Below are 26,572 nucleotides of genomic sequence, written 5' to 3'. Positions count from 1 at the left end.
GTAAGCCTCTTTTAAGTCTAGAGTTACCAATCAGGCATCTTTGCCTAGCATAGGTAGTAACTGTTGAAGAGTCAGTATTTTGAATTTTGGAATGTCCAGAAATGTATTTAGAATGGATAAGCCCAGAATTGGACACCATGATTTGTCTTTTCTGGGTACCAGAAAAGGTCTTGAGTAAAAACCTTGTCCCTTTTCCTTTTCTGGTACTGGTTGAATAGCCCCCATATTCATGAGGTACATAACTTGTTTCTGGGCCTCTGCCCACTGATTTGGAGGCAGATCTGGCCATCCGTTTGGGATTGGTAACGTGTGGAAATGAAATCTGTATCCCTGGGATACTATATTTAAAACCCATTTGTCCTGGGTAATCAGTTGCCAGTTTCGTGCATGAAGTGCCAGTTTTCCCCCTAAGAGGGCGGCAAAAAGATAAGTGCTTGGTGATTCCAGTGGAAAGTCATTGAGACTGTTTACCAAAGGGAGGTGCCTTGTTGCTTCCAGATTTGGAGGTGGAGACACCCCACTGTTTTGATCTAAAAGTTCCTTGCGACTGAAACTTGGAGCCTTTGGAATGTCTGAGTTTGACCTGAGTGGTACTAGTGGGTACTGGAATGGACCAGTTCTTAGCAGGCCAGTGCCTACTAAACCTGGGTGGCTGCACTTGTAAGAAATCTTTCACAGTTTGCATAGATTTAGATTTAGCTTTATCTTCCATCATTTTCAAAACTTCTTCAGCCTTATTACCAAAGAGACTGTCCTGTTGTAAAGGAGCATCCAACAGTTTTGCTTTAACATGGTCAGGCAGACTTTGCTCCTTGAGCCAAGCATGCCGTCTTATTACAGATCCAATTACAGCAGCCCTGCAAGAGGCCTCCAAGGAATCAAAGCCACATTGCAAAGTAAATCCTGCAACTCTTTATTTTCCACACAGTCAGAAATCAACATCACTTTCTGTTTCAGTAAACCCATGACATGATATTTAAGCAAAATTGACAGTTTAAAGCACTGATTGCCAAGGTTGCAGATGTGTAAACATTCTTACCCCACCAATCCAGCACCCAGGAATCTCTGTCAGAAGGGGTAGGATTTTTAGCAGTAGAGGCCTTAACGCCCTTGGGACCCTGGGAAATAGTTTCAGGGTCAGCAGTAGGGTTTTTGAAAAGGAATTTGTGGGAGTCAGGAACTCTGTAGTATCTGTCTGGCTTACTAGGAGCCAGAGGCAGGGAATCAGGAGTCATCAAGATCTAAGGATGTAATGCTGCCCCTCTACTCTTCCCTCATCAGACCCATGATGGAGTACAATGCACCAATTGGAATGTACCTGGCTAGACATCTCCAGCAGCTGGAGAGACCACAGAGGTACCTAACCAAGAGGTTTACTGGCCTCACACAGTTGCCCTATGCAGCAGTATTGAAAAAGCTAAGACTGTTCTCTGTTGCATACCGCTTTCTCAGAGGCGATCTCTGTCTAACGTACAGAGCCATGTCCAAACCAGAATTGTTGAACATGCTCCATCTTAGCAAAACCAAATCTACTCGAGCTACACGCTCTAGGGATATAAACCTCAACACAACAATGAATAGAACATGCTGGAGGGATAGATTTCCTTCGCAGAGACTTCAGTTACTATGGAACAGGGTCCCGATCTACATAAGACAGAGCCCCTCACTATCACTCTTCAAGAGGAACCTTGATGAATGGATGGGTAACAGAAAGTTCACACCGGGGATCACACCAACAGCACTACTAGATAGGGGCCAAGGGTACTAGCTGCTAGTACAAGGGTCTAGGGAACTACTAAATGGGCGGTGAATACTGCACAATGTGGCTGGGCTAATATATGCCTTCGGGCAGATAGCCCAGTACCAACCTATGAACCTATACTGGATTCTGAGAAAATATCATCAACAATGTCTAGAACAGGAGGTATAGCCAAAGGCCTATTCTGAGGAAAAAAAAGAAAATCCCTAAGTATCTTTTTAGATTCAAAGAAATCCTGACTCTCCCAGTGGAAGTGTTCCCTTAAGGTATGCAAAGTTTCTCCAAAAGAGAAATCCTTAGGGGGAGAAGTAGAAGGGATGGAGTCTTTTGCATCAGAGTCCTCATAAGTGGGTATATATAAATCCTGATCAGAAAAGGAACCAGAAGAAATAGAAACCTGATCTGAAGATTCATAGTCAGTGCCTTGCCTAGGCCTCTTAGCAGGAGGGGGACAGGTACCCCTGATCAAAGTAATTAAATCTTCAGCCATTTTGATCATTTGTTTTTTAAGCATTGGGGCCTGTACAAGTGGCCCAAGTGTTGGTTTTTTAGACATAGAAGTAGTTTTTGGCCTTAGTTTTGAAGATGGCGTCGGTTTAATATACAAAGCTTTAGGCCTGAAAACACCCTCAGAAGCCGGTGCCTGCTCAGCGGCTCTGGACCCATCTAAAGTAGAGACACCCACGGGTTCAATACTTAAAGTATCTCGCGGCATACTGGACTCCGAATGTGTCTCAGTAGAGGTCTGCGAATCAAAAGTAGTGGGTATCAGGGGCTGTGAAAGCGCCTCACTGAGTACCGGCGACTGGCTTAGGAGAAGCATCGTCGTCGGTTTTGGACCTCGACAGTCTGTCTCTGCCTTTTTCTTTGCGTTTTTTAGGTATTCCGGTAGTCGGATTGCTAACCGACGACATTTCTGGATAGTTAAATCTTGAGCCAAAATATTTAGAAGCAAAAATATACCAATGTTTAATCGTGCGTTGATTAAATTTAGCACAAAACCGACAGCAAGGCACATTGTGGTCAGGGCCTAGGCAAGGAATACAGTACAAATGAAAATCCTTATGAGGTATTTGCTTCCCACTAGTAATGCAATTATTAACTTTTACTGACATCGGTAAGGAGCAAGAAAAACTTTCCCCAACGGGGTACTTAGCTTTTAGTAGAAGACTTCGGTTCTGAAACTCGAAAATGAAAATTTCAGGAGTCGGCCGACCGGCACTTGTGAACTGCTTCTGCTTCGGGCACCGCACGGCAAGAAAAACTGACATAATGGCATCAGCTGCATGTTTTATACCCCTGACGACCTGACGTCATGGAAGAAGGGACAGCAACTGACGCAGGACCCAAGACTTTGTTAATCAGGCTGACTGAGGGCAACTTGCCAGCAGATTACCCAAATGTAATGACTGCAACAGTGAAACACGAAGAACATCCTCTCCTCTATCATACAGTATGCAGATGATTCAACTCAGATTTCCATTTCTGACTCTATCAACAACCTCCACCATTCCATCCAAACTTAATTTCATTCTGTTGAGAAGTGGCTCACCAACAATCAACTCATCCTGAATCCCTCTAAAACCATGCTCTTATTATTCCTGCTTAAAACTCTAGCCCAACACAAATCCAGCTTTCTCTTATCCTCTCTAAATGGCACCATCATAAGACCAGACTCACACACTAAACTCCGGGTGTCATCATAGATGACCAGCTCAAACTAGACCTACACATACTTCATTCCATAAAGAAAACACACCAAAAACTGGGCCTGCTATACAGAAATAGCAAATTCCTGACCCCCAACTCAAACTGCTGCTAGCCCAATCCTACCTCCTCCCTGCCCTCCTCTATGGCTCCCCTCTATTTTCTAATCTACAAAATAACCTGCTGGCAAAGCTTGACCAAACCTACAACAAAATTGCTAGATTTGTCACCAGCAGCTCCTATAAATTCCCATCACTGCACAGCACTCACAAAACTACATTGGCTTGAACTCCCACACCTTCTGGCCAAAAGTCAGCTAATCCAAGTTTTTACAATTCTTAATTCTAACTCAAACTGTTCATCTCTGTCCAACTTGATCAACTGGTACACCCCTCCCCGTTCCCTGCACAGCTCTGATAAACACTTACTACAAGTCTATAGACCCAATAAGAACATAGGTAAAATACTCTATAAACGCTCCATTTCCCTTATCTGGAACAATCTTCCACTTAAAATCAGAAGCCATACCTCCCTTTCTAACTTCAAACATGACCTGATACAGTATCTCCATAACAACCCTATATGTACCTGCAACCAGCCTACTTAATCCCTCCCTCTCCCTATACCCACTTTACCACCAAGTCTGATCTATAAGACCTTCCCTATTTCTATAACTTACTATATCTATATGCTCTCCCTTCTACACCCCCCCTCTAGATCACTACTCCTCTACTACTTTCTTCTGCACCATCTCTTCCTCTGATCTGAGGCCCCTTGTACATACACGTTTCTCCATTTTTTACTCCTGCACTAGTTTCATCCTCAGATCTGAGGCCCCCTGCACATACACAAGTTCTCCTTCTAATCTAATCTAATAATGCCATATTATTTTAAAATGATTACCTATAACCTTAATTCCTTTACTGCATGCCTCTTGGATTTATTATTGTTGTTTTTCCTTTTACAACCTTGTTATATTTTTGTATATAGTTATGTTTAATTCCATGGAGTACTTTATTTTCTTTTTTTCTTATCCATTGTATTCATGACATTCTTTTTCTCTGTATTATTGTAAACTTGTCTCTACTTGTATGTTTGTTTGGGGCTTTTCCCCTCAGGTCTCCACTGAAAAAGGGTAAATTCTTACCCCAGCTGGACCAACCCGGTTAACAAATGCAAAATAAAATAAATAATACCCATAATGCTCCAACCCCAAGTACCTCCGATCTTATTTGATGATTTACTAGAAAGGAAATATTTGTAGACAAATTGGAAGAAGACTATCTGGAACTCAATATAAAAGACAACAACGTCCATAAAACACTTATTCTTCCAGGAGTTTAGAAAGGATGAGGGTTGTTGGAGAAGAGTTGAGGAAGAATGAAAATGGACAACACAGGTGGAACGCTATGGTGAGTACATAACTTCTTTATCTGATGTTGTCAATTTTCATTCTATCCTCAACTGATGGGACAGAGTCCCCAGCTACCTAAGATCCTGGGTGGACTCAAGGAAGGATATTCCCGAGCACAAATGAAACAAATGATGCTCAACCTCTGGAGACCAAATAAAATGTGTAATGAGTAAAAAAGTTATGGGGAGTGGCCCAAGTTGCTGAAGCACAAATATCATCCATGAACATTCTAGACTGAAAAACTGAGGAAGTTGCCATGGATCTAGTTTAATGGGCCTATAACAGTTTTGGTAAGGTAATGCCCAATTTGTTATAAATAAATGAAATACAATCAGTCGGCCGTCTGGCTAAAGTTACTCTGGCAATTGGCTTTCCCAATTTCACTTCTGCAAATGAGACAGACAGGTAGTCAGATTTTCTGATGTCTTTTGTTCTATTTAGGCAAAAATGTAATTGTCTGTGAACATCCTAAAATGCAACATGTATCTGCACTTGTTAAAGAATTTAGGAAAGAATACTGGCAAATTAATGGACTGATTGATATTAGATTCTGACCACCTTAGGACGAAAGGATGCATTAATACCTAAGGTAACTTAAGGTAAGTGTGCATTGTTATTTTTGCTTCACTGTATAGTTTTTCAGATCTCTGCTGAAGGTGTTGGTTTTCCCCTACCCACTCTCCCTATTCCTGTCTTGTTAAATTTGGAGGCTTTTGCAGTTGCCCACCCCCACTGTAGATCTGATCTGGGATACTCCCCCCAGTCCCATCTCTTTACCTCATTCTATCTAAAAGACTCCTTCTGCACTTGTTTTTAGTCATTTTTAATTTAACTGGATTTTTTTAAACTGTTTGGCCTAACACTGCTACATACTCAAGTGTGCTTGCACTGCATTTGAATTGTTTTACTGCTGTTTTAGCTACTTTTCTGTATATATATATATATATATATATATATATATATATATATATATATATATATATATATATATATATATAAAAAAAAACTAAGCCTGTTTCCTACCTTTCCTGTTATAGTCCAGATTCAGATTTGCTATATCCAGGACTGTATGTAAGCTTCTGAGCCCCCCCAAGCTTTCTGTGTTGGAAGGAAGCCTTCTAGCTTATCAGTGGGAGTGGTAAGCACTAGGTAACCTATCTACCACATAAGAAATTGTAGTTACTGGCCGTCTGGGCAGTTTTTCCATCTCTCTCAACTTTCTGATTTAAAAGCCTGCATTTGCACTTGTTTCCCCCCTTTCCTGTAACTAGTTTAGCCCAGATACAGATTCTTAGTTTTAGCACTTGAATTTGCTTATTCGTGATCAGCACTTGCTCAGAACTTGTTGCAAACACTACATAACCTACTAATTATTACAGCACTCAACCTTCCTCATTACCTAGAGGAAAACAGTTTTGGTACTTACTTTCCTCACTTGCTTAGAGAAAAACAGCGCTTGTACTCGCTTTCCTCACTTATCTAGAGGAAAACAGTTTTTTATTCAGGCATGTCCAAGGGTCAGCTCCCAGTGTTCTTTCCTGTCTATCTGATGAATCTGGGCATCTTGGGGCAATGTAGAAATTGCCTCATGTACACAGACAACCCTCTCCTCCTACCACCCGACACTACAACCTGTGAGAGATGCACTTATCTAGCCAAACTGGAGGTAAAGCTCTCTCAAACCAAGATTGAACTTGACAGTCAAGAGGAGAAGGTAAACACTTGCACCACACCACACTCATCACATAGTCTCACTAAATCTACACCACCAAAATCCACACATTGAAACACAAAAACATTTGCAGAAGCTCTCAATAATAATCTGCTCAAGCAACAGAGACCTCCAAAGCAGAATTGCAAGCAACCTCCACCCCCCCCAACAAAAGCCAAATGACACATAGCCCACAGACTCAGTGTGCCACTCAACCACAGCCAATAAGGCAAAACAATGTACCCAACACACTAGTTATAGGTGACTCTATAGTTAGGCACACTGATGACCCACTCACCAGGCTAAACAAGGAGAAGGTTACTGTCAGCTGCCTGTCGGGTGCCAGGATCCGCCACATAACCCACATACTCAGGTCACTCCACAACAAGTACAAATATGACTCTGTCATTGTCCATGTTGGTGTGAATGACCTGAGACGTACCTCCCTGGACTACATGGAAGAGCTCTCCGATCTTGTAGTCCAGGCAGGTATGACCCTAGCCCTGAGTAGCATTCTGCCATCACCCAGAATGATGCCACAGTACAAGGACAAAATGATTGACTTCAACAACTAGCTAAGCTTCTGGTGTCATTCTAAAGGGATCCAGTATCAGTCTGCCTGGGATGACATGGTCGACAGACCACAATGCTTTTCCAGAGATGGTCTGCACCTGTCACCCCTGGGATTCCTGATACTGGCTAAGGTTCTTGCCACCCATATAGTGCCTTTTTTAGGCAAGGTTCAAATGACAAATTCACCACCATAACAGGAACAGGCAAGCAAAAACTGAGGGTGATGCTACTCAATGCTAGAAGTCTAAATATCAAAATGCACTCACTCGAGGCACTCCTTAAAATGGAGAACATCGATATATGTGCAGTGACTGAGACCTGGTTCAAGGCTCCAGAGAGCACCCCTGCACTACCAGGCTATAAGTCATACCACACATTTCAGCCATGTAACCTGGACCGGAACACCAAAGGCGGAGGTGTGTCCATATTCATTAAGGATATCCACACCTCCAGGCTAGTTACTCAGCATAATGCAGCCGAGGTTATCCAAGTGCAACTAACTCTGAGCAAAACTGCAATCCAAATTGTAGCTTGCTACAGATCCCCCACCATGCCCCAGGATTCCCACTCCTCTTTTCTTGATGTACTGGAAAATATTAGGGATCAACCAAACACCCTAATAATAGGCGATTTCAACTACCCCACCATTAACTGGGAAAACTACTCATGTACCAACTCCTTCACTCAACGCTTTCTGGAATTCATAAACTCCAATGCCCTGGATCAATGTATCCACACCCCCACCAGGGGCAAAAATATCCTAGATCTAGTCATTACCAGCATGAGTGACCGGTGTTCCACACCTGAAGTCAATGCCATATTGGTCCGATCCGATCATAAGCTAATTACCCTAGATATCCACATCCTGCCCCCACCCCTCATTAAGGAAACCATGGTAAAAAATTTCTCCAAAGCCAACTTCATGCTTCTTAAGACAGAAGTGGTGAACTTCATGACACCCATGCAGATGGACAATACAGTTACGACTACTGAATCCTACACAATTGCACTTTATAAGCACTTACACGAGTGCATGGATTGTGATATCCCAAACAGAACCAAGACGCTATCCTCCAAAAAAGGAAGCCAATCTGGTGGTCCCCTGCCATAAACAAACTGTACAACAAAAGGAAAAAACTGCTGCAAAAGAGAGCAAAATCTCATGAGTGGAGGAGCTCCCTGGTCAGCCTCAGTAAGAAGCTGCGATCCCTGATAAAATCCTCCAAAGCTAGTTACGAAAACAGAATCGCCACTGATTCTAAAGACAACCACAAAGCATTCTATAGCTATGTCAAGAATCTCAATGGCAACACTCACATCTGCTCTGAGTTACAGCACAATGGCACTAAATATACAGACCCAACTGATATTGCCAACATCCTGGCAGATAGGTTCAGTGCTAACTTTACCCCACCTCTCACCCCCTAAAGAGCCCATCTCTATACCGGAAGAATGCAAAGTTCCTGTAATCACGGCCGCACAGGTAAAAAGCACACTCTCCAAAGCCAAGAACACAGCATCCATGGGACCAGACAACATCCCAGGCTGCATTCTACACGAACTACAGAACAAACTGGCACCCCACCTAAGTACCATGTTCAATCATAGCCTCACCTCAGGCTTTGTGCCTGCTGAATGGCGCACAGCGACGGTTATCCCACTCCACAAGGGGGGAGTCACCACGGACCCCGGGAACTACTCCCCCATTAGCCTGACGATCCTGGTCTGCAACGTCATAGAACGTATCATCATGGAACTTATAAACAAAGACATTGGTAATCTCCAAACACTGGACCCCACCCAGTTCGGGTTTGTAAAAGGCAGATCATGTCTCCTAAACCTGATAGACTTCTTTGAAGCAGTCACCAAAGCCATAGATGAGGGTAATGTGGTTCACACAGCCTATCTAGATCTTGCCAAGGCTTTCGACACAATCCCCCACTCTGGAATTTAGATAAACTCACTAAACTAGGTATAAATCCCTATGTCACAAGATGGGTTGCCAACTGGCTCACTGACCGAACCCACACTGTGAAAGTAGCAGACTCCAAATCCGACTTCAGACCAGTGACAAGTGGATTACCACAGGGTTTAATCTTGGGTCCTCTCCTGCTTGGTATCTACTTCTCTGAAGTACAGGCTAACACAGAAGGTCTTTGGCTAACAAAGTTCACAGATGACTGCAAACTAGAAGCCATAATCGAAACTCCAAACAATGTGGACATCCTACAAAAGGGCCTCACTGAGACAGATGCCTGGTGTCAAAGCCATGGCCTCAAGCTCAATGCCAAAAAGTGCATTGTCACCCCCTTTGGTAAAAACTCTGTATCCATGAACTACAACATAGGTGGTAGTATACTTAACACCGAAAGTGTGATAAGAGACCTTGGGACACAGGTGGACAATAGTCTCTCCTTTGATAATAACATCGCCACAGTAGTCAGGAAATCCTTCTACGTGGCACACCTCATCACAAAAGGTTTCTCATCCAGAAAAAAAGAGGTCATTGTTACCCTCTACTCATCACTCATTAGACCCATTATAGAGTACAACACCCCTTTTGGTATGTACCTCACAAGACATTTACAACAACTGGAAAGGCCGCAGAAATACCTCACAAAGAGGATTACTGGCCTCAAACAGATGCCCTACGCAGACCGCTTCAAAAAAATTCCAGCTTGACTCCGTCGCATATCGCCTACTTTGAGGGCCTAACATACAAAGCCATGTCAAACCCAGAGCTGTTGGACATGCTCCTCTTAAAGAAATCCCAATCCCTACAAGCTACACGCTCTAGGGACTTAAACCTTGTCACCATAATAAACAGAACATACCGGAGGGATAGACTCCTGTCCCAGAGACTTCCCATACTCTGGAATAAACTACCTATCTATATCAAACAGAGCTCCTCATTAGCACTCTTCAAGAAAAATCTTAATGATTGGATGGGAAATAAGAAATTCACCCTGGGGATCACTTCTGTGGCTCTGCTTGACAGTGGCACAGGAAAATAATTTTCTTGGGTGGCAAAAGCCAGGGTACCTCTTTGGCTGGCCCCAGGGCCGATAGCCTAGTACTTACCTATGAACCTATGAACTCTATCCTTGTGAAAAATCAAGTATGGAGGTTTTGAGGACAATGCTTGAATCACAGAAATTCATCTCGCAGAAGTAATGGCTACCAGAAAAATTGCCTTCCAAGAAAGGTATGCAAGGTCACACTTAGCTGCTGGTTCGAACGGAGAATGAGTAAGAGCTTGCAGTACCAGATTCAGGTCCCATGGGGGAGTAGGGTCTTTAAAAGGAGGTCTTAGAAGAAGAAAGCCTCTAAAAAAAGATTTGCAGCGCTTATGAGAAGCAACCGAGAAACCCTCAAATCCAAAGTGAAAATTCAAAATTAACTGCTAACTGAACCTTAACTGCTGAGGAGCTGAACCTTAACTGTTGAGGAACTAGTTCCTTATTTAAAAAGTACAGCCGAAATTTCCAGGATGTTATGCAAGGGAGCTTTTAAAGGAATCAACATTATTTTGGCAAGCCCAGTAAACAAACCTTTTCCATTTACTGGAGTACAGCTTTCTTCTAGAGGGTTTATGAGAAAATAAAAGTATATGTCGGGCAGGTGAAGAGAGCATAGGTTGTCTGGCTATTAATAGAATTGGAGAAGCCAGGCCACCAGCCTGAGGTTTGATAAGTCTGGATGAATCATGCCTCTCAGATGAGACAGGAGGTCTATAGTTGGATCCAGAATCCAAGACTGGTGAAGTAAATGAGGCCAAAGGATGGAGAACCAAATCTGTCAAGGCCATTAAGGTGCAATAAAGATGACTTTGCTCTTCAACATGGCAGCATTCTGTAGAAATTTTGGAATTAGCAGAATTGGAGGATAAGTGTAAAGTAGACCAGACAGACAATCGTGAAGTAGAACATCACTCGGTGATTCCCCCTGTGGAGGCATTAGGGCAAAGTAGCTGCTGCATTTGTTGCTTATTGGATCACAGCAAGGCTGGCTCCGCTGACAGAAAATAATTTCCGCTACGTTCTTGTTGACAGACCACTCATGAGTTAGAAGAATGCACCTGCTCAACTTTGTCTGCTAACACATTGGACTTCCCCTGGAATGTGCATTGCTATGAGAAAGAGGTTGGATGACATCATGCATTGCCACACTCTGAGTGCTTCTCAACACAAGGGATAAGATCTGGTTCCTCCTTGTTTTTTGATGTACCACACTACTGACATATTGTCTGTTTGAATTGCAATTGTCCCCAGAGGAAGAGCATTCTGAAGGGCCTGCAATGATAAAAGCACTAATCTCATCTCTAGGACATTGATATGCAAGTTGGCTTCTTTGAGGAACCAATTGCCCTGGACTGTTTCCCCCAGAAAATGCCCACCTCCACCCAAACAGGGAAGCATATGTGGTCACTATGGCCTTGGGCTGAGGGGGAATGAATGGATGACTTTGTAGAACCTGGTCTGATTGAATCCACCATTTCAGATCCCTCTTCCATATGTGGATGATTCATATTGGGGTTGACATGGGATGGTAAAGTATTGACCGTTGTGTTGCTACCATCCACTGAAGGATCCTTATGTAAAATCTGCCTAAAGGTACTAGTGCTATAGCCACTGACATTGATCCTAGAACTTGCTGTACCAAATGGGCTGAAATTCTGGTACTGCAGATTGTTTTTTTGACCTGTGACCTTATAGTCTGAACCCCTGAAAAAGGCAGAGAGGCTATCACTGACTGTGTTGAACAGTGCTCCTATAAACTCCAAATTTTGGGTTGGGTCTAGTTCAGACTTCTTGTAGTTTATGGTTATCCCCATATGAGAACATGTCTGGATGACCTGACCTCTTGCCCTTGCTAAATGATGCCTAGTTGAGGCAGTAATGAGCCAGTCATCTAGATATGGAAACACCCAGAATCCTTGCAGTCTCAAATGAGCTGTTACTACTGCTATACATTTGGTAAACACCCTGGGGGCTGTGGTGAGACCAACGGGTAGAACTCTGAACTGGTAATGACTGGCTCCCAGCCAGAAGCATAAATACCTTTTGGATCGCCTGTTCATCTTTATGTGATAGTATGCATCCTGAAAGTCTATTGAGCACATCCAGTCCTCCTTGCCCAAAAAATATAGAATGAACTGAACTGTGACCATCTGGAACTTGGTGCGTCGAACTGACTTGCTCAAGTTGATGAGATCCAAAATTGGTCGCCAGTCACATTTTCTTTGGCACTAAAAAGAATCTTGAGTAAGTTCCAGATTCTAACTGGTCTAGTGGGACCTCTTGGATGACTCTTTTTTCTAGCAGCTTTTGTACCTGAATTACTGCTTGTTCCTTCTGACTGGGTAGAACAGCAGAGATTTTTCTTGAAACTGGAGGAAGGGAAAATGGCATTACATAACTTCTGGAAATAATTCTCTGCACCCAAGTAGCTGTTATTTCTAGCCAGGCTCTCTGGTACAGGGATAGTTGACCCCCGATTGCCTCCAGAGGAGGGCATTTGGGCCTCCTTTCAGGAGCACTGAAAGGGTCTGTCAAAGAATGAATCTCTGGACCCCTGGTTTTGCGAGCCAGCTCTGCTGTTAGGGTGGTGTCTACCATTAGAGTTCCATCATCTACCGCTGGGGGAACTTCCTCCATGTGTGTCCTGAAAGGTTCCCTGGGACTTTTTGCACCACATCTTTCAACTACCTCATTGATTCCTGGAAAAGGATCTATGAGGTGTCGAAAAAAATATGTCCACTGCAGACAAGGTCTTTCCATCCTTCTCACACTTGGATAATGTGTCTTTCACTTTTGGGCCAAACAAAGATACACTGTCAAAAGGAGCACTGACAAATGAAGACCTGAAGGGTTCCACAAAATCATATAAGTGTGTTCTGGCATGCCTCCTGATGGAAATGTCTGAACCCAGTGCCCTTGAGGTGCCTTCGGCTACAAGCAAAATTAAACTCATGGACGCATTGGAAATAGATTGCAGGGTAGCCAACTGAGAAGTAACAGACTACTGTAATTCCTCAGAAATGGATCCTGAGAGGGTACTTGAAAGCTCCTTAATCAAATCCCTCTGTAGCCATGTGAAATGTGCCAAATATAGTTCAGTGATCTTATGAAGAAGGCTGCTGAAGCATAGCTATGCTTCCCAAACCTGTCCATTGCCCAAGACACCATGTTGGGGGGATGAACAGTGGAACTTTCCTCGGCAAGTTCTTTTTTAGTGGCTGCTGCCATGACCACGGCATCAACAGGAACTCCTTTCCCCCAAAACTGCTTATCCTCTGGTAGTACCATAATTTTGTCAGGTCTCCAAGGTATCAGTTCAACTGTGTCAAGATCTTTCCATGCCCACTGTGAGAGCAATTCAATGTGCTTGTCAGTGGGCGGAGTCATGCAGGAGGTAGACGGACCAGTACTGAAAGCCTCCAGGAATACAGACTCCTCATACGATGTCCAGCCAACTCTCTGTTTTAAGATTTCAAGGATATCTACAAATAAGACCTCTTCAGGAGGTGACCATGGGGACCCTTCACCCTCATTGAAGTTTGTATCTTCTGTGATAGACTTCTCTGTGGAGTCTAAGTGTTTCCTCTTGCACACGTTCTTCTCAGTGACCTCCTCAGCAGGATGCTCTTGGGAGGTATCAGAAGAAATCAGGATACCCAGTTGGAAAGCCTGGGGTTTCAGTACTGGCTGTCCCTGTGGAAAAGAAGGTTGAGACTTCAAGCGCAGAGATATAAAGGTTGTAGACCAAAGATTCAAGGAGTAGGAACCATCTATGTATCTGAGACAGACACACAATGCCCTCTCCATAGCCTCAAAGGCAGACCTCCCCAGAGAGGGAGAGGACCTTGGATCCAAAAAGGCAAGCTTCTGGACGGTTGTCCCTCCCTGCTCTGAGGACAATCCCCCCAAGGCAGAAGCTGGAGCCAAGCTAATCCTTGCTGAGGCTCCGAAGCACAGAGATGGCTCTGACAACTTCGGAGTCAACTCCAACACCTCAGATCTGACAGGGAAGCCTTGGCTCTGAGAGCTTTCTAATCCAACTGAACTAAAGTGCTCAGAGTGAAGTTTGGATCAGAGGATAAAAGGATCCTCGGATCTGAGTCAGGCAGAGCCAGATGACTTGAATCCAAGGACTCTGAGATGGTAGAACGAGTCAGAGGAGGAACATGGAAGAGGGGGTGTGACAGAAGATCGGACCTCCTAACCTGAATGGGTAAGAGCTGAAGGGGCACACATCAGAGTCTGCACCCAGTGAATTCTCCACATCTTCTTCTGCTAAGCTCCTGGAAGAGTGAGTGGACAATCCCAAAGGGGACCTAGGTTTCTCCAAAAGGAGAGGGAACCCTGGACAGAATTGGATCTACTGAAAGGGAGTATTTAGTCCTTGGAAGGTAAACAATACTGGATGGAGCAGCTGGATCAATTGGCTTATGCATCAGATCTGAAGAAGCCTGATCTGATATATCTTTTTTTCTTTTGCTTCAGATCTGATGTTGAGGTTGTATCTGATGAATCCCTTTTTGTGAGCTTCAGATCCGAGGTTGAGGTCAGATCTGAAAATGTACTCTTTTTCCATTTAGGATCTGAAGAAGAAGTTGGATTAGACAGAGGTCTTTTTCTAGGTTGCTCCGAAGCCTTAAAGGTAGAGGTAGAGGTAGAAGGGCTCGGAGAAGGAGATTTAGATCTTTTAGGGGACAAAGCTTCACATAAAGCCTCTCCTAAAGAAGAAGGTAGAACCCCTTTTAATATCAACTTATTTTTTCTCTCTACCAGGGCTCTAGGGTTAAACCTGTGGCAAACAGAGCAATCTTCTTGCAAATGGGGAGGTCCAATACACACAAAGTGTGGGCATCAGATAACAGAGTCTTGTGTCTGCACTGAAGACATTTTTTTGAATCCAGCTGAACTCTTTTCTTTCTCTAACATGGTGGGAACAACAGTGAAGAAAGAAGCAGATTCTACGGAGAAAATTCTACAGTAGAAATTATTATTTTTTTTTAATACACGTGATAAATAGGAAAAGAAATTAACGGCAATGGTAATAAGTAAACTACACTGCTTGTAGAGAAAAAGAAAAGAATATTATCAATAGTATTCATAGGTATAAACATGTACGGAAGGAGGAAAGAGGGACAGAAGATATTTTAAGTAGAAAAAAAATGGGTAAGGAATTAAAGGATATAAGGAATACAAGAATTTGAAAGGTTTTGCTAGGAAAAAATACAAAATTCAAAACTTAGACTTTTCTACAGAAATGGTCACCATGTCTTTCGCATGTAGTGGCAAACGAGATCTGAAGTACTTGGGGGTAGAGCATTATGGGTAAGGGAGAGGCTCGAGAGTTTTGGTTGCCACAAGCTTTAGCAATGGCTGTGTAGGACCTGAGGGATCGGATCCAAACCCATCAGTTGAGGATAGAATGAAAATTGACAACATCAGATCTATTTTTTCCAACACTCCATGAGGAATTTGTGACTTTTTTAATGTATTTAGTAGTCTGACAGAACTTTTGGCATGGCTTACTCTCTAAAGCATTGCAATTAGGCTCACATAAACACACATTCATGTTCACATTCATACATGCATGCATATATTAATATACAATACAGTTCTCTGTCAGTGGCAATTCCCTTTCAAGTGAAGCTGAAGGAAAGAAACAGACTAAGTAAGGTTCTCCATGTAGCAAAAATTAGGAAAGTAAACAATGAAAATGTACGCAAAATGGCATAAAATGAAATTTAAATTCCACAGAGAATATGCAGACAGAAGAGACAATGGTAGTGTCCATTCATTCATAGCACAAGTAACACTGTTGGTTGTACTAACTGCAGATACTAACATGGCTGAACTCTAATAACCATTGGTGTATTAAGATTTCATATCAATAATTTATTGGTCCAACTGAATGACCAACATACTCCCAACTTACACTTCAAGGAACAGAGGTGATTTTACTGCTGTCAGTGCTGAGTTTGGTAGCAAATTATAACACTTTTCCTACTTCTCCAGTCAATAACATGCATCTCCCAACCTCACCACTCAAGCTGTTCTATTACAGCTCCTCAAACTGAGGTGTAATTGTAGCCAGGAATGTTGGTTACACTGGCAAGAATCGATTTCTGATATCATCTCAAACATGTAGGAGTATAAGACCTTTGTCCATTCTGAAAATGTTATCAGATTATACTCTGAATACTTGATCACCTGATTTGCATAAATGAGCTGCAATCAGCAGTTCAATGGAACAATAATTTCCCCTTCTTTGAAAAGCTAAAGCATTAAAAGGCCATGAGACTTGGGATATCAAATGCATTTTGTCTGAAAGTTATTGTAGTTCTAAACCTTGTCCTTACCTTATAAATGAAGCTTTATGTAGGAGGAATTAAATTTGATTTACTATAACAAGAATATGTTGACTAATTTACATGTTGGTTTTTCACGTGGCTTAATGAATGGTTCTTTGGCTTAGCAAGCAAATGCTAAACTTTAAATAAACATGAAATATACTACATCATATGATCTAATGTTTTACCAGCAGAAATGTGTTTTCATTAGGACAGACATACTTTTCAAAGAATTAAGCAACATTTAAGCAAATACCATATTTTCTTTCATTTGGAATAATGCTTGAAGTATTTAAGCACATCCACACTATGAATTCTTCTAATGGTATAATACATACTACAGTTTTTAAGCAATGATAGCTAGTTAACATGGAAACTGATTTGACAAGTTATGTGTGTCTTGCAGCTGGGGGTTGGCATATATACCTTACAGGCAGAAGGTACATAGTTTGATTCTCACCTTTGAAGGACATTTGGCTAGGCTAAAAATGACCTGCAAAGGCAGCTAGCCTAGTACTTACCTCTGAAGACTTACATTTCTATACAAGCTTGAGATATGTTATATAATGGTTAAGGTATCACTGACAGTGTTGTGTATAAATATTTACTACAAATAAGTTAAGCCCTATAATTTGATTAAATCTTTCCAGAACAAAACACACTATTATAATGTTTAAGTAGATAAGTTCAAGAAATTTGAAACGGTCATAGTTAAAGAAAACCACATGGGTTCTCCATAGAATGTTGTTCTACAGTCTCAGACAGCTTTTGTTTAGAAGGAAATAACATTTTTTTAAATCTCTGTTAACACACAGCACTATGTAGCAAATATGAATACTTTTAAATTTCAATTAGCACATAGCACTATCTAGCAAGAATGAATATTTTTAAATCTCTGTTACCACACATTACTATGTAGCATGTATAAATATTTTGAAATCTCTGTTAACACAAAGCACTGTTTAGCAGGAATGAACATTTTTAAATCTCTGTTAACACACAGAGCACTACTGTAGCAGAAATTAGTATTTTAAATCTCTGCTATCACACAGGACTATACAACAGGCATGAATATTTTTTAGTATACAATGACTGGCAATTAATATTCTAAAACAAGCACACTGACTGGCCAGCTCAAGCAGCGTGCCCATTGTAAATCCCAGACTATACCAACGGAAAAAGGTCCGGTCACCCGGAGTTTTTTCCGTTGATATATTCTGTCAGTTTTTTATTTTTACAGTTGTTTTAAAAAATAAATAAATATGTAGTCCATACTCCGGATATACAAGAGACAGTATGGAGAAAATATGAGGAAAATCAGGTACGTTATTTAAAATTAAAGACACGTACCTGATTTCCTTGTATTTTCTCTATTCAGTCTCTCTCTTAACTGCCCCAAACTTTTTTTTTTAATTTAAAAAAAAAAAGAAAAAGAAAAACGGAGCAATGGAGATCTTTTCTCCGTTGCTTACTTTCCCCAAGCACTGATGTACAGGGTATGTATAGGAATGCAAGTCCCAAATGCATATGCAGTACATCAGCTAAATTAACTATGAGATGTCCAGTGGCAGAAGGGCAGCACACCGCCGTTATACAAAGACATTATTTAAGAAAAGTAAGCATTTTTTTTCTTAAATAATGTCATTGTATAACAGCAATAATCCACGTCTAGGTGTGGGTAATGCTAGGTTTACCTACAGTTGGCTTTGTTTGGCCACGCAGGCTTCGCCCTTGTGACCAAACCACACCAACCGTGGGTAAATCTAGCATTACCCACACCCAGACGTAGGTTATTGCTTAAATCTCTGCTAACACACAGCAATATGTAGCAGGTATCAACATTTTTAAATCTCTTAACACACAGAACTATATGGTAGGTGTGAGTAGTACACTTTTACAATTGTTGTTGAATGTCTTATACCTTCCATTGATCCCATGTACCCGTTTTGTCTTTGCATCATAGAAAAGGCAAAAACAGTCCCCTCCAAGGCCAGTGCTGCAGGGTTCCGTCAAATTCAAGGTTGCTGCTATTGCTACAGCTGCATCTGCCGCATTTCCGCCCTTCCTTAAAATATCTGAAATGCACAGGAAACGATACCATTTAACAGATGCAACACTGCAACAGTGTCAGTAATTCATAGTTTAAATTTCTGGACCACTGCGGGTTATGAGACAACCAGCTTTACTAGCACCTGCAGAAAAGTTCTCTTTACTTGTAAAGGATGACCACAGTCAATTGCTTGAGCTTTGAAATATACCTGTAGATTTTAGAGAACAACATTCAATGTGTAACTTATAATTTACAAATGAGGGAACAATTAAGTGAACTAAATAAAATAATGTTCTTCATATAGCTTTCTAGAAATGTAATAGAAGTACAAACATCAAATAATTGTTTTAGTTGTAGTTCTTCACCAGAACATTTTCCAGGAAGTAGTGGCTGAAGAGGTATGCCTGATTTTTGAATCGTGTGTTACCATAGGATAAACAGGTATAGGAAAAATTCTGCTGCCTGTTTTAACATATATCTAATGGGAATCTCTACAAACACATAGCTGTTCATGGGTTCACAGGTGTATACTAGGGTAATGACCATTAGGGCCATTAAAACACCTAGCCATGTGGCTACAAAGAATGTTCCTGATAGTACTACTACTATATTGTATGCTGAAAAAAACAGCAACTTTTGCATGTACCATTAAAAAAAAAATATTTGAATTGGAGAGGATAGAGTTCAAACATTTTGCTAACTGCCTCTATTTATAGTAATTTGGGACTCTTTACAAGTATCTCCTTCTGTTCCCCAACAAAATAAAGTTAAACATAGAAAGTTCCCTTTGTTAGTTATTCATTCCTCAATGCTACAGCTACTTGTTTTATCTACAAGCAACACTTTATTTATTTATTTATTTGCAGTTTGTTTACCAGGATAGTCCATTGGGCCCCAAGGAACCCATTTTCAATGGAGTCCTTGTGAGAAAAGCTCCAGTAAGTACAAATGTAATAAATTTCAGAATTACAAGATTACAGAATAACAATCATTACAAAGTTTACAAAACAGTTAATCAGACATTAGAGAAAGAGAATGCATGGTAACAACAGTTACAATAAATTGGCATTTGATGGAGCAAATGCATGAAAAATTCCATTATGTACAAATTAAGGTAGTAAAAAAGAATGCAAGTTCCTTCAGGAGATTATGGGCTAAAGGAGGCTATTAGTAGATATGTTAGGTACAGAGAGAATTATAGTGGGAGGTTATGTAGGGTGAGAGCAAGAGCATTCCCATTGTGAGATTAGGTGTGAGTGAAGTAAAGTTTTAAAGATAGAGAGACTGTTAGTGGTACGGATAAGAGGCGGGAGAGAATTCCAGTGACGTGCTAAGCAGAAGGATAGAAGATGTTTGCCTGGAGGGCGGCCAGGTTTATGTAGCTCTGATAGATTTTGGAAGTTAGATCGAAGGCATCTGTTTGGGCGATGCATTTGTAAGGTAGAGGCAAGGGAGGGACAGAGAGAGGGGAAAAAAACAAGTTTGTGTGCTTGGATAAGTTGAATAAAGGTATGATAAACTGGGGAGTTCAAGCCGGTTCAGTTGGTGCAGGGAGATGCAATGATGGGTAATGGATCTGTGGCTAGCTGCAAATTTTGAGATTTTATAGTAACAGGAGGAGAGTTTTGATTTGAATGAGGACTGCAGATTGGTAAGGATAGAGGCACCAAACAGGAGGGAAGGGATGAGTTATGTATTAGCAAGAACGAGTCTGGTGGAGTGAGAGATGAAACGGTTGTGGCAATAAAGCATGTCAAGTTTCTTGTGAGTTTTTTAATATTTACATGAATATGGCTATCAAACTTAAGTTAGTCATCGATGAGGATTCCTAACCGTTCAGCAGTGGAGACTGTTTCAAGTGGAGTGTTATTTCGGCTGGTGATAGACACAGAGTTTTTGTTTAGGGTGATGCTTTTAGAGGGGGGTAATATCATTAGTTTAGTCTTGGTTGCATTTAGTGCTAGGTGGTAATCTAGCATCCATTGTTATGTAGAGAAGACATCTTGGGTTAATTTTGTTAATGAAGAGGTGGAGGTTGCAGAACAGATTGTCGAGTCGCTTGGCATATTTGATGAGGTTGGCATTAGGGATGGCATGGTAAAAGTCCTTAATGAAAATACTGAATAGAAGGGAGCCTAGAACTGAACCTTGGGGCACACCTGTGGGAGTGTTTAGGAATGGTGAAATAGCTTTTTTCCACTTAACTGCTTGTTGCCTATTTGATAGGTAACTGGTGAACCAGTTAATAGAGGAGTGGGATAGATTTAGTTTAGAGTGGGAAAGATTTAGTTTAGAGAGCTTAGTAAGAAGAAGGTTATGAGAGATGGTGTCGAAGGCCTTAGAGAGGTCTAGCAGGAGGGTGGATACAATATGACCAGAGTCATGGGCTTTGTTTATGGTTTCTAGGAAGGAGAGGAGAGCGGTGGTGGTGCTATGGCTGGGTTGGAATCCATGCTGGGTGGGAGTAAGAAGGTTACTGTTTATTAGATAGGGTAAGAGTTGTAGGTGGATGCATTTTTTGAAAAGTTTTGAAACGGGGATAAAATAGAGATGGGACAGAAATTGTAGATTTCATTATTGTTACTGCCTTTATGGAGTGGAATAATAAAGGCCTTTTTCCAGAGCTGGGGAACCTGGTATTCTGAAATTGTTCAACTTATTATGATGCAGATGGGGAAGGCAATGGCTTCTGCGGCTATCTTTAGGAAGTAGGAGGGTATTTCATCAGGTGCATCAGAGCAAGGTTTCAATTTTAGAAGAAGTTTTTTTTATGGTAGAGATGGGGATGGGGTTCATGGAGAAGGGAGGAGGTTGGGAGCTAGAGATACTGGAGGAGAAGGGGATGTGATGAAGTTGTTGTGGGAGAGCAAGGTTATCAGTGAAGGATGATGTTAGTTTGGATATGGAATCAATATAGAATGCGTTGAGCTAAATCTGAGTAAAAGGCATTTGGGTCAGGGCAAGGGCTGTCTTTTTTACCTGGGTTAAGAAGAGAGGAGATTCCATCCCAGAAAGAGTGGAAAAATAGGCTTTGCGGTCTGAGTTAATAAGCTTTTTTTTACTTCGTTGCGAACTGTTTTGTATTCATTGAGGGAAGTAATAGTTTTTGTTTTATGATAACGTTTCCAAGCTTTATCGCGAGTCGCATGGTGGCTACGGTATTCTTAGTTAGAAAAAAACTGCAAAATGGTCAAGGCTGTAATTCAAGTAGTCAATTCCTTCAGCAAAAATATCCACGTCAATAACATAAGATGTTCATCGTGTTACCCTGCTGCAGTCATCACACACGGGTTATCCTGTCGTCAGGCGGTCCCGCAGTCTGCCGGAATTCCAAAGTCTTGGTCCGGCGTCGGTTGCTGTTGCCTCTTCCCTGACGTCAGTGCGCCAGGGGTATATATAATGCAACCTACGCCATTTTCTTCAGTCTTTCTTGCCGAAGCAGAAGCAGTTCGCAAGTGCCGGTCGGCCGACTCCTGAGATTTTCGAATTCGAATTTCAGACCGAAGTGTTCTATAAAAGCTAAGTACCCCATTGGGGAAACTTTTCTTGCCATAGACCAATGTCAGAAAAAGTTAACAATTGTATTTCTTGTGGGAAGCAAATACCTCATAAGGATTTTCATTCTTATTGCATACCTTGCCTAGGCCCAGACCACGACGTCACTACTTGTCGGTTTTGTGCTAGGTTTAATAAGCGTACTATTAAAAGACATTTTGATTTTGGTAGGAAGTTTAACTACACCATGCCGTGCACAAAAAACGCAAGGATAAGGACAGACAGCCCAGGCCTAAGCCAGATTCCGAGGCCTCGGCTGAGCCGGTCTCCAGTTCTCCGGTCCTCAGTGAGGCTCCGACGCAGCCCCTGACTACCGCAGATCTGGAACCTGAGACCGCTACGGTATTTTTGGCGGAATGCACCAGGCCGATGCAGCCATTTAGTTCAGGCCCTTTCGACGACATTGCGTTTCTGAAGGCGTTTTTAGACCGACGACCCTCACCATTAAAACGTTTTCTAAGACAAAGACTCCTACTAAATCTAAAAGGACTGCACTTCAGTCTCCTGTTCAAGGCCCCATGCCTAAGAAACAGATGCTCAAAATGGCTGAAGATTTGATTTATTTAATCAGGGGTTCCCAGCCCCCTCCTGACAAAGGGCTAGACAAGAGGAAGATTATGCATCCTCTGAACAAGTGTCCATTTCTTCAGTCTCCTCTGAGGACCAAGATTACTCCTTCTCTCCTTATGAAGATTCTGATGCTGAGGACTCTATTCCCTCAGCTTCTCCTCCTGAAGACTACTCCTTTGGGGAAACTTTACACACTATGAGGGAACATTTTCACTGGGAAGGTCAGGACTACTCTGACTCGAAGAAAAGGTTCAGAGAGTTTCTTTTACTCCCCCAACACAGACCACTTGCCATCCCACCAGTTTTGGACATTGTAGATGATGTTTACTTAGAATCCAGTTTCAACCCAGACTCTCTACCTCCTGTTCCGGCTAAGCCTGACAGATACTACAGAGTGCCTGATTCCCACAAATTTCTTTACAAAAGCCCTGTATCTGATCCAGAGACTATCTCCCAGGGTCCCAAGGGGGCTAAGGCTTCTATGGCTAAAAACCCAGTACCTTCTGAGAGGGATTCCAGAGCACTAGACAGGTGGGGGAGAAAGGTTTACACCTCAGCCACACTAGCTATGAGGGCACTGAATTGCCAATTTCACATGTTTAAGTATCAGCAATTTCTAATCTCTCAGTTAAAGCAAAGAATAACCACTCTCCCTCAACAATCTGAACTGAAAGATGTACAGGATCTGTTGCACGCCACTGAGCAGGTGGGCAAACATACCTTACAATGTGGGTTTGATTCTCTGGAGGCCTCCTGCAGAGCAGCTGTCACTGGGTCTGTTATACATAGGCATGCTTGGTTAAAGGAACAAACTTTGCCTGATCATGTTAAAGCAAAACTACTAGATGCTCCCTTACAGCAGGATGTTCTTTTTGGAGTTAAAGCAGAAGAAGTTTTAAAGAAAATGGAGGATAAGGCAAAATCTATGCAGACAGTCAAAGATTTCCTACAGGTACAACCCCCTCGCTTCAGCAGAAAATGGCCAACAAAGAATTGGTCCTTTCCAGCTTCTGACAGACCACAGAGGGGTAAATACAGACGCCCAATGGGCAGAGGACAACCACAAGCCCAGTATAAACCTCGCCAATGGGGCACTGCAACACAGAAGGGAGGAGAAGACAGATCCCAATCCACCAGAAGGCAAACTCAATGAGTTCCACCTCATGTGGCCAAGCAATACTCTCTTGGCAGCCCCCTTGGGGGAGAAACTAGCACTTTTTGCAGACAACTGGCACATTGTCACAAAGGACACATGGGTCCTAGACATAATTTTACGAGGATACAGATTCCACTTTCACTCTTTGCCAATGAAAAGAGGAATGCCAAACCTGCCACAAAAGCAATGGACAGAGGCACAAAAGCAAATTACAGCTCTCATGGACATGAGAGCCATTCAACTGGTACCTACTCAAGAGCAAGGCCAGGGATTTTACTCAAGACTCTTTCTAGTGCCCAGAAAGGACAATGCCTGCAGACCAATTCTGGACCTTTCAATTCTAAACACTTACTTACAAGTACCCAAATTCAAGATGCTAACACTACAGCAGCTACTTCCCATGTTGGGCAAGGAAGCATGGCTAGTAACATTGGACCTCAAGGAGGCATACCTGCATGTCCCTATCAGACAAAGTTGCAGAAGATACCTCCATTTCATTGCAGGTTCAACCCATTACCAATTCTCTGCACTGCCCTTTGGCTTATCTACTGCACCCAGAGTCTTCACAAAATGCCTGGCACCAGTAATTGCATACTGCAGACAAAGAGGAATTCAAATATATCCATACCTGGATGACTGCCTCATCCAAGCAGAAAGCAAAGACATTCTCTTACATCATCTGGCCTTTGTAAAGCATCTACTAAACTGCCTGGGGTACACAGTAAACGAAAAGAAGTCAAAACTAATACCCTCACAAAAAATGACATTCCTGGGTGCCAGCTTGAATACAACGGCCCAGAAGGCTTATCTTACGCCAGACAAGCAACTACAACTGACTCAATATTTCAAGATAATGGCAACAAAGACCCAATTAACTGCAGGAAAAATTCTGCAGGCCTTGGGCTTCATGGCATCTTGCATACTAATAATAACATTTGCAAAGCTGCATATGAGGAAATTACAGTGGTACCTAAAAAGCGTATGGTCTCAACACAGCCACAGCTTGGACACAATGATATCTCTCATTCCCTGCCTACAACAGGAATTTCTATGGTGGTCACAGGCATGTCACCTCAACAAGGGTCAGCCTTTCACCTTGCCCCCAGCCAGGCAAACTATCACAACAGATGCTTCAGATTACGCCTGGGGGGCACACATGGCAGGGCAATGCGTTCAAGGTCTATGGACTGCAGATCAAAGAAATCTGCACATAAATAAAAAAGAGATGCTAGCTGTACAGAAAGCTCTGACAGCCTTCAAGGATCTATTACATCCAGGACAACTGGCAATACAGACGGACAACACCACAGTAATGTGGTACATAAACAAACAAGGGGGTACACATTCCTACCCTCTATGCAGGCAAGCAATGATCTTACGGAACACAGCTCTGGCTTACCAAGTTCAGTTACAAGCTCAATTCCTGCCAGGACAGAAAAACACATTGGCAGACGACCTAAGCAGAAACATCAAGGATCCCCAAGAGTGGAAACTAGATCCACAAATATTTGCAATGATAACTCAAAAATGGGGCCTTCCAGATGTAGACCTGTTTGCCAGTCCTCAAAACTATCAACTAACAAAATTTTGTACAAGGACATTTCACCATCAAGCTTGGAAAGTGGACGCACTCTCTTTCAGTTGGAAAAACCTGACAGTGTATGCCTTCCCTCCATTGCCTCTCCTCACAAAGGTTCTTCTTAAAGTCAAAAAGGAGAGACCATGACTGATTCTCATAGCCCCAGACTGGCCACGCCAGCACTGGTACCCGCTATTGAGAAATATGGCCCACAGCCCACCATGGATATTGCCTCAAATCCCCCATTTGCTCACACAACAAAACAATCAGATTCTACACAGCCAGCTCAAAACTTTAAATCTGGCTGCATGGCAAATCTACTAAACATCCAATCAGCTCCTCTTTCCCAAGCAGTTCTGGATGTTATTCTGGAAGCCAGGAGACCAAGCACCAGGAAGGCTTATTCGGACAAATGGAAAAGGTTTCGTGCCTGGAACCAAGCTAAAGGCCAAGACACAATTCAGCCTCACATGCCTCACATTCTACAGTATTTAGCTGAGATGTTGCACAAAGGACTTTCTTTTTCCTCCATTAAAATCCATGCTTCAGCTATTTCAGCTCACTACAACATGGATCCACCTTTATTTTCACATCCTCTTCTAAGGCAGTTCCTCAGAGGGGCAAAAAACATTAGACCACCCAGGAGAGCTCCTACACCAACATGGGACCTCAATTTTGTTCTGGAAAAACTAACGCTACCTCCCTTTGAACCAGCTTTCTCTGCAGATCTTCAGTTTCTATCATGGAAGACTGCCCTGCTGCTAGCAATAACTTCAGCTAGAAGAGTCTCAGAGCTACAGGCACTAATGGCAGTGGAACCTTTCCTAATTTTTCATCAAGACAGAGTTTCTCTATGAACTAATCCTTTCTTTATGCCTAAGGTGGTTTCCAGTGTGGCTTTAAATTAAACCATCCACTTACCCACCTTCTTCCCAAATCCACAGAACAAAGGTGAGAGACTCCTGCATTCCTTGGACATTCACAGGCAACTTTGTTACTATTTGGACAAAACTAAGGCTTTCAGAAAATCTGACCAGCTCTTTTGTATCCTATGCTACAGCTTCTCAAGGGAAGGCTATATCAAAACAAACCATTTCTAAATGGATAGGTCATTGCATACATTTCTGCTATACC

At 42.2% G+C, this 26,572-nt stretch overlaps 1 protein-coding gene across 3 annotated transcripts in view; it reads right to left on the bottom strand.

Moving 5' to 3' along the window:
- LOC122801095 (glutathione hydrolase-like YwrD proenzyme) overlaps nt 1–26,572 on the bottom strand; it is a 1,228,450-nt gene that overhangs the window by 842,711 nt on the left and 359,167 nt on the right. For all 3 annotated transcript variants that reach the window (XM_044070614.1, XM_044070615.1, XM_044070616.1), the window contains exon 2: nt 18,450–18,603. In XM_044070614.1, the coding sequence (XP_043926549.1) occupies nt 18,450–18,603 (154 nt within the window). The remainder of the gene's footprint in view (nt 1–18,449; nt 18,604–26,572) is intronic.

This window comes from Protopterus annectens, chromosome 4.part1 (assembly GCF_019279795.1).
Source record: "Protopterus annectens isolate FY-2018-M chromosome 4.part1, PAN1.0, whole genome shotgun sequence".
Classification (NCBI taxonomy): domain Eukaryota; kingdom Metazoa; phylum Chordata; order Ceratodontiformes; family Protopteridae; genus Protopterus; species Protopterus annectens.
Note: the sequence above shows the minus strand (reverse complement) of the source record. Positions and strands in the feature narration are given on the sequence as shown.